This window comes from Pteronotus mesoamericanus, unplaced genomic scaffold (genome assembly GCF_021234165.1).
Source record: "Pteronotus mesoamericanus isolate MK-2021 breed Mesoamerican mustached bat unplaced genomic scaffold, CSHL_Meso_final scaffold_507, whole genome shotgun sequence".
In the NCBI taxonomy this organism is placed as follows: Eukaryota; Metazoa; Chordata; class Mammalia; order Chiroptera; family Mormoopidae; genus Pteronotus; species Pteronotus mesoamericanus.
In genome coordinates, this window is record NW_026555319.1 from 11,929,855 (window position 1) to 11,947,038 (window position 17,184).

At 37.7% G+C, this 17,184-nt stretch overlaps 1 protein-coding gene across 1 annotated transcript in view; it reads left to right on the forward strand.

Annotated features, from left to right (window-relative positions):
* The window catches only part of CORO1C (coronin 1C), a 69,784-nt gene that overhangs the window by 10,606 nt on the left and 41,994 nt on the right, over positions 1–17,184 (forward strand). The window contains exon 2 of the mRNA XM_054594374.1: positions 15,110–15,309. Coding sequence (XP_054450349.1) covers positions 15,115–15,309 — 195 coding nt within the window. The 5' untranslated portion in view covers positions 15,110–15,114. The remainder of the gene's footprint in view (positions 1–15,109; positions 15,310–17,184) is intronic.

The window sequence follows — 17,184 nt, forward strand, 5'->3', positions numbered from 1 at the left end:
TTTTTTTGTGCTGAAATCCGTGGGTACTGAGCTCTGGGAGGTAAGATGACAGGACATTGGAGAGTCAGTATTTATGGGAAATTAATAGTGAGGCTCTGGCTATGGGTAAGCAAAATGGCACCGGGCTGACTCCAAACAGGTGTAATTGGGTTAGGGTAGGGTCAGATAGGTGGGATAGCTGCCCAGACTGTGCAAAGTCATCGTAATAGAATATACATTTATACAATATATTTGAGTAAAATGTAAATATAGTTTAGATAAGGAATCTGCCAATGTAATTGGTAGGTGTCACTAATGTTAATGATTTCTATGCTAATACTAATTACATTTTTGGGTTATATGAGTAGAAATTAAAAAATAAATATAAGTATGGAATTATTATTTTCTAGTTTTTGAAAGTGAATACCATGGTCCTTGAAAGGAAAAGAATATTTTACATGTTTTGTGCCTCCATTTCCCAGCACACTGCCTGGTACACATTCAGTGCTTCATAAATGTTAGTTGAAGAACTGATTTTTAGTTTCACATGATACACTTGTGGTAGGAATTGTCAGTCTTCCCATTTTCCTAGAAGATAGGAAGAATAAAGATGAATTTTTCTATGGTCTAGGACTGCTAATTGCAAGCATTTGCTTTATTAAATTATCATGATAAGCTAATCTCATAATTTTCATTATAAATAAATGTTAGCAAAGTGTGTATATCTATTGAAACATTTTATTTGCAAAGCAAATTTTGGAGTTTTGGTTATTTAAAGCATGAATTCTGATGAAAAATAGAGTGAAAAATAATGTCTATGAAAAATAGACATTACATTTTGGTGCTTTATTGCAAATTTACTTAACTGACTTACTGAATAAATTGAAAATATTGGTAGCATGGGGTTCCTAGGGCTTTGTTTTATATTTATAGCCCAGTTAGCAACTTTGCCTTTAGAAAGAATCAGTGAAGCCAAAGCCTAGTGGAAGCATGCTTTTATCTTAAGAGTTTTTGTCAAAATAGATATGGGAAGAACCATAATTTGTCTCAAGATGAGGATTTGACGTTAAGGTAGCCATGGAACAGTGGAGTTTCCCTTTGCTATCTTTCTATGGTTTCTCATCTTTTAATGCCTTGACTGACTGGGTCAAGTGTCATTGTCCCACTTGGTGGTTTGTCCTGACTGGGGCTCTAGGGCCAGCTCCAGAGGAATCAAGGGGAAGTCTTAGGGCATTTGAGTGGCTCCTGGAGCTCCAAGGAATCCCTTTGTTTGGATTGATTTTGACTTGAGAAAGTGACAGGCACCGAGTAGGTAAAATTTGGGGAATTGTGCACCATTTCAATTGCTGAATGGTCACATCATTTAGGAGTTCATTTGTGCAATATATTAACATTTCAAAAATAACAGGCTTTGGTTTGAATTATGTTAGTGATTGATGTGATTAAGTGATCACACGAAAAATTTGTTTTTGTAATTGTGTGTGTGTGTTATTTCTGACAGTTTTTAGAGATTACAGAACGTGTTTACTTGGTTGTAACTACATTTTCCCCAGTGAGTTACATTGTTATAGTTTCTTGTGCTCAGTTGTAGATAGTGATATTCTGTGTTGTTTTTCATTTCCTCCTTTAGAAGAGAGGTGTGCTCATAAGGAAATAGTTTGTAATTTTACCGAAAAGGATCAGGCAGACAAAATAATTTGTCCTAAGTTTCAGTAAGATTTTAAGAGGTGCACTTTCCTGTTTCTGTAGGATGTCTGCAAACTCTGGAAACACAGGGAAATTTTTATTCTAAATAGTGTTAGTTTCATTTTCAAATAGCACACTCAATATATTCACCTTCAAGCTTCAGGCATCTTGCTTGGCAAACTTTCCTAGTTTTAAAGCCACAGGTCCAGTTATTAACCTGAAAAGGTTACAATAAGTATTTAAATGTTTTTTCCAATGTGTTTACTCTTTTCCAACATCCTACTTGTAAAGAGAAGGCTCTTTGATGCTAACACATAGTGGTTCTCTGCCCTGGCTGTCAGTGCACTCCCCTGTCCTTCATCGTCCCACTGTTTGTGCCGGCATTTGATTATGGGGCGTCTCCTCCCGTAGACTGTAAGCTCTGTGAGAGTAAGGGCCAGGTGTGCTTGCCCACCATTGTGTCTTCAATGTGTAGCATAATGCCAGGTACATGGACAAAGGTCAATAAATAATTGAATGTTGAATAAATGAATGATGAATGATTGAGATTAAAGACCAATTCAGCATTCAAAGATGAGTGTACATGTTATATGTATAACCCTGTGGATGCTAGTAACTAATTCAGAATTTGGTTCTCAGTGAATAGTGTGTTTTATTAGGGGGGTCTAGACTGGAGCCCAGTGAAAGAACCATTTCCTGTAGCTTTGTAGGCTTTAGAATCCATTTATATTTTAGTTCCCCCATTTTATAGAAGAAACCAAGAACTGTGGAACTAAAATGATTCAGTGGGTAAATGACTGTGTGTGAGGGTAAACTTGTGTGTGACATTCAAGCCAGAGTTTTTCCTACTGTACCTTACCATTCCCTTGAAACATTCTCAAGAGTGTGTGTGTGTGTGTGTGTGTGTGTGTGTGTGTGTATTTAGTTACTGCTTACAGTATAGGGTATTAAAAGGGGGAGAGTGATATTTTTTTTAAAAGATTTTATTATTTTTAGAGAGAGGGGAAGGGAGGGAGAAAGAAAAGTAGAGAAACAGCAGTGTGAAAGGAAAACATCAATTGGTTGCAACTGTACATGCCCCAGCTAGGGACTGAACCCACAACCTGGGCACATACCCTGACCTCTGGGAATCCAGTTGGCAACCTTTTGCTTTGGCGGGTGATGCACAACCAACTGAGCCACACCGGCCAAGGCAAGACTGAAATTCTTCAGTTGAAGGTGATTACTTTGTTTTATGACTTTCTACGTTTTGCCTGTGACTAGCCTTATGAGAGTCTTCATAAAAATACCTTAAAACAGCAACAACAAAAAGATCTTGGAGTCCAGTAATTTCATATCTGGTATAAGATTATTGCCAAAGAATTATTAAAATTTTATCTCAAGAGAAACTCCATCTGACTAGGTAGTGGAAACAGACTTAGCAAGTTTGGTCATACACACTGTGCTTTTTACCAGTTGTCGGTAAAAGTAGACCATCAGTAGAGAGAGTATTTTGAAATGTATTCATCATTAATTTTTAAGTGAGATTGCTGAGTCAGTCATGTCTGTAAAAGTTCTGCATTTGGTATGAGAACTCTTGGGATTAATTTGACTCGTGGAAGGGAGAAGCAGAGAGTTCCGCTTCTGAGTCTCCTGTGGGGCACTTGAGGGAGAAGGCTGCAGCCTCAGATAGATTTCTACAGTTCCATGGTGTTCTCGGCCGGTCTCTGTGCTGGAGGCTCCTCAGTCCTTTTCAAAGCTCCAGGGATGTGTGAGGTCGTTATGTTTATAAAGATGCTGGTGAAAATTGGGAGAGAAGGGAGTAGGAAACACATCATCCTTGTACATTATCTTGGGAAGAAATGTGTTCTTATTTTGATAATGAAATAAAAATAATGTATTTCTGTCATTAAAGAGCAAGGGGTGACCCCTAAAACCTTATAATCTCATGTTTCAATAAGTGTAAAATTTCTGTAATGTCATTATTATTTATTATATTTTAAGTGTGTTACAGGCCCCATTAGAGGACATGTTTTAGTGATAAGGGGTCTCATACAATTGTGAAAGTTAAGTTGAAGATTTCTATTTTTTGTATTTAGGATGTTTATGTTGCTATTTTGCTGATCATATATGTTCATTTCATTTTTTTTTAAACAGGTCAGCTTTATTGAGATATACTTGACATAAAATGTAAGATATTTAAAGTGTACATTGTGATTTGACTTATGTATATAGCTCATTTCACTTCTCGTCAAACTTCATTTTTAGCTGTCATTTGCATGGTCTCACATTCTACTCTCAGTCATCAGTCAGTGTTTATGTTGGCGTTAGATAGCCCCCTTCTTTTCTTTGTAACACGTTCTGAAAATGAGTACAGAATTGTAAAAAGTAAAAGTTGGAGCTGTCTTCTTAGAAAACTTTATAAACCTCTTCATTATATCTTGACTTTTAGAAGGTATCATACACACACGCGCGTGCACATATACTTTATTACCAGAGTTTTATGCATGTCCTTTCATGCTGTTGTTTTGGGCAGTTGGGCACATAGGCCTCAGGGTTTTCAATCTGAAGTAAAGATTTGGCATACCTGATGCTCACTGTTTGTCTCATTATGTTTAATGCTTACAGACAGCCTGTGTTTTGATTTTTCCATGTTTAGTCATGTTTATAAAGTGGGCGCAAAATGCAATTTCATATTTAAAAATCACACAAACAGGCCAAGTGTGGAAGTGAGTTGTTGAGGCAGCACCCCCATGAAAAAGCTCTGGACGGCGTCCTTGGCTGACGTGGGAAAGCCAAATTGCATGTATGACTGGGGGTTTATCATTGACAAACTATGGAAGTTCAGAGGGTGGAAAGTTGAACTGCCCTCTACTTTGTGGTTCGAGATCATTGTGTGTCTTTCAGACGTCCTTTATGTGTGTCTCTCAGATGTCCTTTATCTTTGGGCAAGTCACATAATGCCTCTGGGCTGAAAATGAAAGGCCTGGAATTGATGAGTGTTGGAGCCCTGTAAGGACTGAGCCTGGGTGCTTTTTGTAGATCTTGCATTTTCTTGTCATTTTGTTCCTAGAAACATTGAAAAAAAATATATTGGGTTATTAAGTTGAAACAAATTGCATTTATAATTGGTATGCATCATTACTGGCATCTTACCTATTGGATGAATAATGGGGTGATACTATTTGGAAGACTATGAATTTTTCCACTTTATTCTTTTTTTTTTTAACTTCTCCCCCTCCCCCCCTTCCCATTCTTACCATTCTTGGTGTCATGATAAATTGAACCAACATTAAGTCTATTCAATACTTGCTTGTCTTAAGGGGTCAGGAGTTTTTCTAGAAAAAATCATTCCCCCCCCCCCCCAACACTTCAGTGTTATCAGTGTGGAATACAAATCCTTCTTGGCCATAGCTGCTGTGTATGAGGTCTGTTGGTCTGACTTTTCTGCTGGGATTTTTTTTTAAAACAGGTTTTATTTATTTATTTTTAGAGAGAGGAGAGGGAGAAAGAGAGGAAGAGAAACACTGATATATGAGTGAAACATTGATGGGTTGCTTCTTGCATGCGCCCCAGCCAGGACTGGGCCACGACCCAGGCCTGTGCCCTGACCGAGAATCTAATGGGCAAAGTTTTGTTTTGTGGGATGATACTCAACCACCTGAGCCATGCTAGTCAGGGATCTGCTATATATTATACCAAATATTGCATTGTGGTATTTTTTTCTTCCTTTTTTAAAAAAAGGATTTTAATTTATTGATTAGAGAGAGAGAGATCAATTTGTTGTTCCACTTACTTATACATTCATTGGGTGCTTCTTGTATGTGCCCTGACCAGGGACAGAACCTGCAACCTTGGAGTGTCAGGATGATGTTCTACCCGATTGAGCTACCTGGCCAGGGCTCTTTTTCTTCTTTTTAAAAATAACTCCTATTAAAGTAGGTAAATTAGGGATTTTTTTTTCTTGGAATGTCTCATATGAATCTGTTAATTAAGGAAATGGATGCAGTGAAAATGGTGTGTTAGGGTGAACTTTTCGAGTCATTGGTAGGTTTTATTAGAAAATTCAAAAAAAGTTCACGCAACTCATATCCGGAAATGATGAATGTTGAATTTTTGTATTTAATCATAGTACCTCCCATATTTGCTTTGTGTGTCTGCTCTTTTGTGAATGTATGTTGTTTGTAGGCTTACATATTACATTTCCAACTTGTGGAAGGAATTTTTCACTTGAGGGATTGCCATTTAAATGTTCTAGCTGAGTTTAGGACATTTGTCGCCTTGTTTTTTTATTTTACTCGCCATTTTCTATTAAAGAACTCATCCAAATCTCTTGTACATTAAAAAGTGCCTGTCATCAAAGCAGCGACTTAGAGGGAACATTTTCTTTCCCCATTGGGATATCCTGGAGTCTTCCTGTGGTCCTGGCCAGGGAACATTCTCAGCTTAGTGAGCACTTGAGTAATTGATGCTCTGGAATGGTCCCAGCAAATGTGCTGAGCAGGATTTTGCTCCTAGTAGGGGTTTTCCTGTATGTGTTTCTAGCAGGATGTGTTGCCTTTCATATGAACCATGGAAGTACATCTGCTGGGATCTTTAAACAGATAACTTCTCAATAAACAAGGAAATGTCAGAATTGTGGTCATTTTTTATGAGATTGATGGAAGGAGACAGAATAGAGAAAATGTAGTAACATTTACTCAGGTGTTTTGAGTGTATTTTATTTGGTGCCATTACAGTATAAACACCCTGTCTCGTATACATCTTTTCCTCCTAACACCCAACAGATTCCTTATGTGTGGCCTGTGAAATAAGTTTTCTGAGTATTACTTGACTTGGCAGCACCATAAGAAATATACCTTTACAGTCTTGTAAAGGTTGAGAATTATCAATTGAATGTATATATTTATTCTGAGAATAATTTTTAGCAAATTGTCCTCTGATACTTTTATAAATAAGTCCTTAAACCATAAAGGTAGATCGTATTTTTACAGTTTGTTCTTGGTTAAGATGTTCACCCAACATGTAAAGAAAATTTTAATAGTTTTTTGTTTTCCATAGATGAGCTGTTAAGTATGAATATGGGTAGTCAGCTTTATATATTCTTTATTCGGAGCCAGAAGCAGGAGTATATAATCTACTGATTAGAAATTTATGTGGGAATATAATTTGGTGCAGCAAATGTGGAAAAATAGTATGAAAGTTTCTCAAAAAAAATTAAAAATAGAACTACCATATGATCCAGCAATTCTCCTTCTGAGTATTTATCCAAAGGAAATGAAACCACTTATCATGAAAAGGTATCTGCACCTGCATGTTCATTGCAACATTATTTACCATATAGCTAAGATATGGAAACAACCTAAGTGTCTATTGACAAATGAATGGATAAAGAAAATATGAGAAAGAGAGATAAAATAATACAGTGAAATATAATTCAATCATAAAAAGATGGAAGTCCACCATTTGTGACCACATGGATGGATCTTGAGGGCATTATGCTAAGTGAAATATGTCAGACAGAGGAAGACATACTATGTGATATCACTTACACATTGAATCTAAAAATTAAAAAAAAACTGGAACTCATAGAGATGGAAGAGATTGGTGGCTGCCAGAGGAAGGGAACGGCGGGGTGAATGAAATGGGTGGTGGTGACCACAATTACAGATTTAGGGTTATAAGGTTAATAAGTCCTGAGAATGTAATGTGTAGCATGGTGACTATGGAAAAGATAAATTTAAAACAGTAATTTATTACGATAGTTTGATAGTTGCTCAACAGTCAAGACCTAACACTTAATCCTCTTTCTTTGTCCTTCAGTATCACCTGGAAAATTGGGCTGGGGAGACGACTATCCATGTTTCTAAAATAGAGGTTTCAGCCAAATTCCAGAGAGCTCATTTCATAATTGAGCCTGTACTCTCAGCCTGTCCTCACATTGTCTTTCAAAGACATACCAGTTTTTATCGTAATGAAAACCATTCTAGCATAGTCCCAGTATTTCTGGAAATATGGGTAGAATGATAAATTGCATGTTATAAGGCGTGAGATAAGGTTGGTAATTCCTACATTTTGTGGAACTTAAAAACCACATTGCATTTTCTCCTATCTACAGTCAATTTGTTTTGACATTTGTAAACATTTCTTTGATTTGCCTAATGAATGACTTATGACTGCATCATCTTCTTCTTTATGCAAAGAAAAGCTCTTATGCAGTTTTAGGAATTTGTACTTGAAAGACATAAGTTCTCCAAGGTTGAACTCTGATAAGACATTTAAAATTGTACCTAGTATTTCCTTGGGATTTGTAGTTCAGGATTTTTTTTTATTTATTCTTTTTAATATAATTGAAAATTAATTTATAAAATGCTTTCATTTTGGGTGATACTTTAGTTGTGTAATTCAGAAGAAGATATTTAATAGAAAAACTAAGTTTGATCATATGACAGTGCAATTTGGGAATTTACAGCTAAACGTTTAGAAAATTGGTGAAACACCAATATTTGATAGTACAGGCAGCTGTCTTAAGAAGAGAGGAGTTTTTCTATTTGAGATAGTTCCCATTTTTTTCCTTTGTTAGAGGAGAAATTTAAGTGTAGTGAATACCATACTGAGGTGAGAGAACAAAAAAATTTTCCAAGGGTCCTTGAAAACTGATGCTGGTTCTCTTATGTGAAAATTACACTCTTGGCCCATAATCAGTAGAGAATTTATTTGGGCTTTTTCCCCCTCTTGGGCAGAGAAACCTATTAGTGGGCTCTTAAATAATAATTGCTAACATTTATCAGAGTCTGTGCTAGGAACTTTGCAGATTGAAAAAGAACCATCTTTACTGAGATATAATTCACATACCATACAATTTACGTATTTAAAGTATACAGTTCAGTATCTTTTTAGTATATTTACAAATATGTGCTGCTACCATTACAGTCAATTTTAGAACATTTTCATCACTTCAAAAAGAAACCCTGTGCACTTTAGCTATAACCGTCTATCCCTCTGTACTACCCCCCACCCCTTCATAATTGCTCATTTACGAGTACTTTTTTTTGTAGGTTTTCCTGTTTTGGACTTCCATATAAATGTTATCATAATATGTAGACTTTCGTGACTGGCTTATTTCCCTTTGTGTAACGTTTTCAGTGTTCATCCGCACTGTAGCATGTATTAGTAGTATTAATACTTCATTCCTTTTTATTACCAAATAATATTCCATTGCACATATATATGACATTTTGTGTTTTTATTCATCTAATGGATATCTAACACGAGCTGTTTGCTTTGGCTATTGTGAATATGCTGCTGTGAACATTGATAAACAAATATTTGTTTGACCTGTTTTCAATTCTTATGTGTATATTCCTGGGAGTGGAATTTCTGGGTCATATGGTAACTCTTTGTTTAATCATTTCAGGAACTTCCAGACTGCTTTCCAAAGTAGATGCACCATTTTACATTGCCACTAACAGTGTGTGAGGGTTCTGATTCTTCTGTATTCTCATTAATATTTGATATTATCTGACTTTTCAATTCTAGCCATTCTAGTGGGTGTGAAGTAGTATTTTATTGTGGTTTTGATTTACATTTGCCAGTAACTAATGATGTCCAGTATCTTTTCATGTGCTTATTGGACATTTGTATATCGTCTTTGGAAAAATTCAAGTTTTTTGTCCATTTTTAAGTTGGATTTTTTGTCTTTTATTATTGAGTTGTAGGAATTCTTTATATATTCAAATACAAGATTTGCCTTATCAAATACAAGATTTGCAAGTTTTTTTCCCATTCTATGTCTTTTTACCTTTTGGATGGTGTCCTTTAAAGCACAAAAGTTTTAAATTTTATATGAAGCCCAGTTTATTTACTATTTATTTTGTTGCTTGTGCTTCTGGTGCCTTAATCTAAGAATCCTTTGCCAGATCCAAGGTCATGAAGACTTAATCGTCTTTGTCTAAGAGTTTTATGGTTTTTATAGCTCTTAATAGTTAGGTCTTTGGTGCATTTTGAGTTAATTATTGTCTATGGTGTGAGGTTAGGATCCACCCTCTTTTTGCACGTGGCTATCCAGTAGTGCTCCCAGTACTAATTTGTTGGAAAGATTATTCTTTCCCCATTGAATGGTTTTGGTACCTTGTTGAAAATCACTTTAGACTAAAGATGTGTGAATTTGTTTCTGTACTTTCAGTTCTCTCCCACTGATCTGTGTGTCAGTTCTTGTTCTAGTAGCTCACTGTCTTGATATCCATTGCTTTATAAAAAGCTTATAATCAGGAAGTTCGAATTTTCCTAATTGCCAAATAATATTCCAATCCTAATTTGTTCTTTTTCAAGGTTGTTTTGGCTCCTTTTGGGTCCCTTGCAGTTCATATGAATTTTATTGGGCTGGCCAAAAAGTTTGTTTAGCTTTTTCCATGTTATGGCTCTAGTAGTACTTAGTTGTCTTTAACTTCATTTGAAACAATTTTGTTAGATTGTATTGTGACAGCTCTCATATCAGTGTGCATTTTTAAAAAACCTATCAAAATTGGTGAATTTTTGTGCAGCCATTTTAATATTGAAGATGGAAGAAAATATGCAACATTTTCAGCATATTATGCTTTATTATTTCAAGAAAGGTAAAAATGCAGCGGAAGCACAAAAAGACTTGTGCAGTATATACAGAGGGTGCTGTGACTGATAGAATGTGTCAAAAATGGTCGGCAAAATTTTTTTGGTACTATTGACATCTTGGCCAAATAATTCTTTGCTGTGGGGCTGTCTTGTGCATTGGAAGATGTTTAGCAGCACCCCTGACTTCTATCCACTGGAAGCCAATAGTGGGAGATAGCCGATATACTCAAAATATCCAAATCAATAAAGTTATTGGTGAAAATGAAAAATGTGTCTTTTATTTTATGGAAAATCTAAATGGACTTTTTTGCCAACCCAGTAGAATCAGTTTGTCAGTTTTCATGAAGAAGCCAACTGAAATTCTGATAGGGATGCATTGAATCTGTAGCTCAAAGTTAGTATTGCCATTTTGATGTTAAGTCTTCTGATCCATGAACACAGATGTCTTTACATTTAATTGTGTCTTCTTTAATTTCAGCAGTGTTTTGTAGGTTTTAGTACAGGCATACCTCAGAGATATTGAGGGTTCAGTTCTAGACCACTACAATAAAGCAAGTATAGCAATAAAGCAAGTAGTAATAGTTTTGCTAGTGGAGGGTCTTCCCTTTGATTTTTAAAGAATGCAACATCTGTGAAGCATCATAAAGCCAAGTGTAATAAAATGAAATATGCCTGTAAATAAGTCTTTCACCTTCTTGGTTAGGGTTATTCCTGAGTATTTTATTCCTTTTGATAATATTCTGAATGGAATTGTTTTCTTAATTTCATTTTTAGATTATTTGTTACAAATATACAGAAATGCAATTGATATTTTTTAAAAAATCAGTTTAAGGAAGTTTACTTCTGGCTTGTTGAGTGATTTTATCATGCAAGATTGTTGGATTTTGTCAAATGCTCTTCTGTGAGATGATCACGTGATCTGTGTTTTTTATTCTATTGATATATGTTACATTGGTTTTCAGATGTTGAACTAACCTTGCATTCCTGGGATAAGTCCCACTTGGTCACGTTGTATAATAATGCATTTTATGTGTTGCTAGATTTGGTCTGCTAGTATTTTGTTGAGGATTTCTGCATATTCATGAGAGATATTGGTCTCATTTTTTTGGTCATGTCTTTGTCTGATTTTGGTGTCCGATTAATACTGGTTTCATAAAATTAATTTGGAAGTGTTCCCTCCTCTTCTGTTCTTTGGAAGAATTTGTGAAGAATTGGTATTCTTTAAATGTTTGATAGACTTCAGTGGTGACATCACCTGGACCTGGGTTTTGTCAGATGTTGTTTTTAATTCTTATTATAGGCATCATTCCCTTCATTTTATAGATCAGGAAACTGAGGCTCAGATAGGTTAACTAATTTACTGTAAGTGACAAAGCTAGGATTTGAATCTCGATTCCCTTCTGGATGACAGTTATTGTGTAATTAGATATGTATCTCGAACCATACGAGGTGCATTAACGTTTTAATCTCCTGCTACACTCCCATCACCAAGTGCTCATTTAATGATCGCTTCAACTTTTATGTATTGTACCCATTTTCAGATAGAGAATCTGACACTTCAGGAGATTCATTGACTTGCCCTACTGATCCATGGCCAGGAAGTAAATGGTACAGCTGTGCTTCTCATTCACAAGGCCGTGTGACTTTGGAACCTGCCCTCTTGATTGCTCTTCTCTACTGCATGCAGCGAAAGCAGCTGTGCCACATGGGTTGCTGAGCCCAGATCAGGTTCAACCTTGGATGTGAATGGGCTCACACGGCCTTTCAAGCCTCGCTTGGATAGGCCTGGCTCAGTCAGCACAGCACTGTGGAAGCACAGACTTTTCTCACCGCCTCTGTTCCGTGGCTAACACTAATTTGTGGCTGTGGCAAAAGAACCTGTATGTCATTCTGACTCCATGTAGATAGAATGAAAATAAGTTGTCAGTGCATGTAATATAGAAATGACTTTTTAAAGTATTTTAGTATGTAAGTCAGCCAGCAGATATGTGTAATATCTTTCAATGAACACATTTGAAGCACTTCACATATTTATACTTATTAATATTTAATCATTGGTGAGATTAGATGGTATCTAGCTTATCTAATGGTGGACCTCACGGTGAGGGGTGAGTTCTCTCTCCTACCTGGTAGGGCAGGTGGTATCTAGGCCTGGCAGCCAGTGTTCTGGGAACCTCAGGAACAAAGGGCAGGAGGCCCCAGTGTACAGAACTGTATTGTCTTGTGACGCCTGTTCATAACTGTGCCCACCTGTGCTGTGTGTCGTCCTGCCCAGGGTGCATAGTCTGGCTTCTGCTGGGGCGGATGCGGGGCAGTCCTCTGATTGTGCAGCAGCGGAGGAGGTAATCTGGGTGTTCAGCCACTTCTGACAGGCTTCCAGCAGGCTTCAGCCAGTTTTCTCTGCAGCCAGCCTCTCGGCCCCATCCGTGTCTTTAGAGACAGACAGTTTCTCTGAGTGCTTCGGGCTTTCCAGTGGGCCTCGGCATCCTTTTACGCGCCTCTCTTGAGACACTTAGCTGAGTGGAGAACATTCACACTGGAAGTCAGTTACATGTACTTGATAGCTTTCCATCTTCCAAGATTATGTTGTCACAGTAGGCCCCTTACCAGTGTCCTTTCCCTTGTCCTTTGGTGTTTTTACCTGCTTTTATTCCTTGACTGTCATTTTGTTAGGATTTCAGGAAGGAGTGGAGATAAATGCCATTTGTATTTCTTTTGTAAATTACCTCTTCATGTCCTTTGTGTAGTTTTCTATTGGGATTTTCATGTTTTGAATTTGTTAAAACTTTATATATGAAGGATATTAACTCTGACATATCGTGCAATTCTTCGTTCTATGTTAACTTACTTTTGAAACACTTGCTGGAAGGTACTGGTGGGGATTTGGGCTTTCGCTAACTGGTATAGATGCGTGTGTAGGGAAATGATCCTGGAACCAGCTGGCTGTACATTGGCTTTTGTATGAATGTGCTTTTCTTGTGGTTTTCACCACCTCATGGAAGCTCTCTTATCTCTTCATGTTTGAGAATTATTCACACTGTTTCACAAATGGAGGACCTTGGCCAAGTGGAAGCAAATTATTTGCCATCTCCTCTACCAAGTAGTTTAAATGTATGGTTCTGGTCGTCAGCTGGAAAGGTCAGGCAGCAGCTGGGCTGAGGAACATGGGTGCTGAACTGTCTGCCAAGGGTCCATTGCCCCAGCCCAACTACATGACCCAGGCTTGGAAAGAGGCAGCTTTTGCACATTCCTTGGAAGGGTAGAAAGAGGCTCTGACAAAATAAATTCACTCCCTCTGTACTTAGCAGTGGGCCCAGAGCCATGAGAAAAAGGGAATTAGAGGGAAGGAATTAGCAGCATCCTACCTACCCTGTGTCCCATTTGGCATGAGTGGACAGGCGTTAACCCTCCTTTGTGCCTGGGGATCAGGATGACTGGTTTTCAGCTGAGTTGTCAAGGTTTGAACATGTTCCATTTCCACTTAAGTTTTTCCCAGGCCCCTTCTATGCTAGCCAATATGAACAGAATGTCCTACATTAGCAGGTAGGAAAATTACATTGGATGCAGTCTAGGAAACCTCACCAGGTGGGGCCTGTTCCTAAAGCATGAGCTTTCAGCGCACATGTCTATCAGACAACCTAGTGGAATTTGGAGTCTGAAATGACCCATGAGTAAGCCCAGCAATACCACCCCTCCCCCAGGTGAATGATCAACCCTGATGTGAAAACCCACTCTGGTTTCATTTCCCCTCCCATAGGAGAACCCTCTGTCCAACTGCTACTGCCACAGTCATTCCAGGCCTTTCCAGGCCAGGTTTATTGTCACAGCTCTTAGCCCCACACCTTGCTTTTAGCTTCTTCCTGTCTAATATGTCTAGTATGCCACTGTTAGACCTCTTGTCATCCTACAAATCATGTTTATCACATTACTCTCCATTTAAACCCTTGCTACTCTTTTCCGAGACCACCTGGCTTTTGACCTCCCAGCTGCCTTAGTCAGACTGCTGGTAGCATTCAGCACCAGGAGTTTGGTTCTGAGTTGCTCTGATTATTATGCCTGTGTGGGAAGGCTCTTGAAGACAAGGGTGGTTACTTAATGTTTCTTGAATTCTCCACTACACGTAGTTGGTCTTGTGGAAACACTTGTGAGTGGGCACAGTTCTCAGACAGCAGAGTGCTGATGTCTGGGGAAAATGCTTAAAACTGAAAAATTACACCAGGAAACCTCAGACTCTGGAATCCAGCACTGACCAGCTGAGTGACCTTGAGCAGGTTACTTTTCTTCTGCGAACCTCACTCTAGCATCTGCCGTATGCCAGGGATGCTGAATTGATCCTTTTCCAATAAAACCAGCTTCTCAGTGGCCTACCCAAAAAACAAAATAAACAAAAATGAGAAATTACCTTGGCAGACTTAGGAACAAGCCATGATATTATAACATTTTTGAGGGAGTTTCTTGAGCTCCAAATCTACCACATAACTTAACTTTGGAGTTTTCTTATCTATAAAAGGGGAGGGCTGGAGTTAATTATCTTTCAGTTTCCATCCAATCCTGAAAGGCTAATTTTCCTTCATTGTTTGCCTTGATCTTTTTCCTGAAATTAAAACTGGTGAGCAGTTTCTGGACCTTGAATTAGGAATTTTTCATTTCTTTGTAATTCTTTCCCTGACGCATTTTTCAGTTTTCTCTGGGTATGTGCTGCTAAAGGAATTTTGGATTTGCCATTTGGCTACTTTTTTAGGAGAGCAGACAAAATGCCATACCATTCTGTTTTTTTCTACTTGAGCTTTTCATTTGTAAAAGTACAACTTTCAGTTAGGTGCACAATTTTAACATCGTTTTTGTTCTTCTACAGACACGATGAGGCGAGTGGTACGACAGAGCAAGTTTCGGCATGTATTTGGACAAGCGGTGAAAAATGACCAGTGTTATGATGACATCCGGGTTTCTCGAGTGACCTGGGATAGTTCCTTTTGTGCTGTCAATCCCAGATTTGTTGCCATAATCATAGAAGCGAGTGGGGGAGGCGCGTTCCTTGTGCTCCCTTTGCACAAGGTAAGTAACTTGACTTTTCATTCTTTTAAACACCATAATAGATTGACAGATCACTGAGAATTGTGTGATTGCCCAGACCATTAGACTCTGATGTAATTGAGGTTTCATTCCATATGGTTTACAACCACATCAGTTTCTCTCTAATAGAGAATCATTAAACAGAATGGTGAACTCTGTTCTGGGCGTTCCCTCTATGGATGAAAAAGATTATTATAATGAAGCTGCGAACATGGACAGGCAAGGAATTTTATGATTTGGTTAGTAGGCATCCACTTCTCACAAACGTCTTTTTCTAAAAGTGCAGTTTAAAAACACTTGTTTTTAAATGGGCAGAAATTTCTAAGGTCATCTTTTTGTGTGTGTGAAGTCATGAGGACTAAGACTTTTTGGTTTTTTGAGTGGTAAGTGGGATGAGAGCACAAGGAAATATCCTCAGTAATGCAGATTTCAAGTGTGAATAACAGTAAGTTTCAGCATAGGGTCTAAACAGTGTTAATAAGTGATATCAATAAAGGATCATTATTGAAAGTGTTTCGTGTGACCTTCTACTTCAGTGGACTTCCCAATCCTCCCTCCTCCATTCAGAGAGCCCTCTCTAATAGAGAGAATAGGAGAGGGAGAAGATAGGAGATATGTGATTTTCTGACTATTCTTTAATATTATAGATAAAAATCTGTACTTGTTTTAACAGGAAATCCCAGAATCACAAGCAATTGGGTGGGTGGAGGGGACGGGGATTGCTGTGATGAGAGAGAACCTGGAAAGAGTAATTTTCTATTTAGCTTTTAGGAGGAAGAAGTTGGTGAGGCCTGAGCTCTAATGATAAGGGCTTAGTGCTGGTGAGGATGCAGGTGTTGGGTCACGTTACAGCTGTTTCCACTCTGCTGAGAACAGTCAGTCTTCCTGAGTCTGAGCCATGCGTATTAGGATACATCTCGTCATTATGGACCATGTGATTTTGAAAGTGGTTACAATAAAGCAGTTTTCTGTCAAAGTATTGTTTCCCATTTTGGTGTTTTTTTTCCTTAGGAAAAACTCTCACTGGGAAAACTTCCAATTTTCTTGTACTTTTCTTTCTCTCAGATGCTCATGACTGCTTTGTTTTATTTGAACATCTGATTTTTACTTTAGTGACTGGATTGATGTGCTATTACACAATAGGACCATTTCACTACAGAAATAGGGGATGGCTACCTCTAGGGAACAAATTCGATATGTGTTTTCAAATGTATCTTTTTATTAGCAGAGTCATTGATGATATTTTAAAGGGGAATCTTTATTAAATTGAAATTTAATTTCCTACGTGGATACTTTTATTTCTGTGGAGAACATTGTTAGTTAGTGGAAAATAATACATGACACTATTATACCTGTACCTAAACCTGATTTTGGAGTGGGAGTTTGAGTTAAGTGCCAGTTACATTTGGTCTCCACCACTTTTTAGTTTGTTCACCAAGAGCAAGGAGCATTTGGAAACCTGGCTTTTTAGCGGCAGGCTTTATGGTGGCCAACTGAGAAGACGGTTCAGCTTTGTCAGCCAAGATAAGGCACTAGAGTACCATGACCTGTTTTACAGTTAAGAGGTATTTTTTTGTTACCTTTTTGTTTTTTTTTAAATCCTCACCTGAGGATACATTTATTGATTTTGAGAGAGAGAAAGGGAAAGAAACATTGATGAGAGGGAGAAACATCGATTGGTTGCCTCTTATATGTGCCTTGACCAGGGATTGAAACCGCAACCTTTTGACATGCAGGACGACAATTCCAACCAACTAAGCAACCTGGCCAGGGAGGAATTAAGAGTTTTCATTTCATCTTTTGTAGACTAAGAGATAAATTTAAGACTTTTTTTTTTTTTTTTTTGCTCCAAAGAAA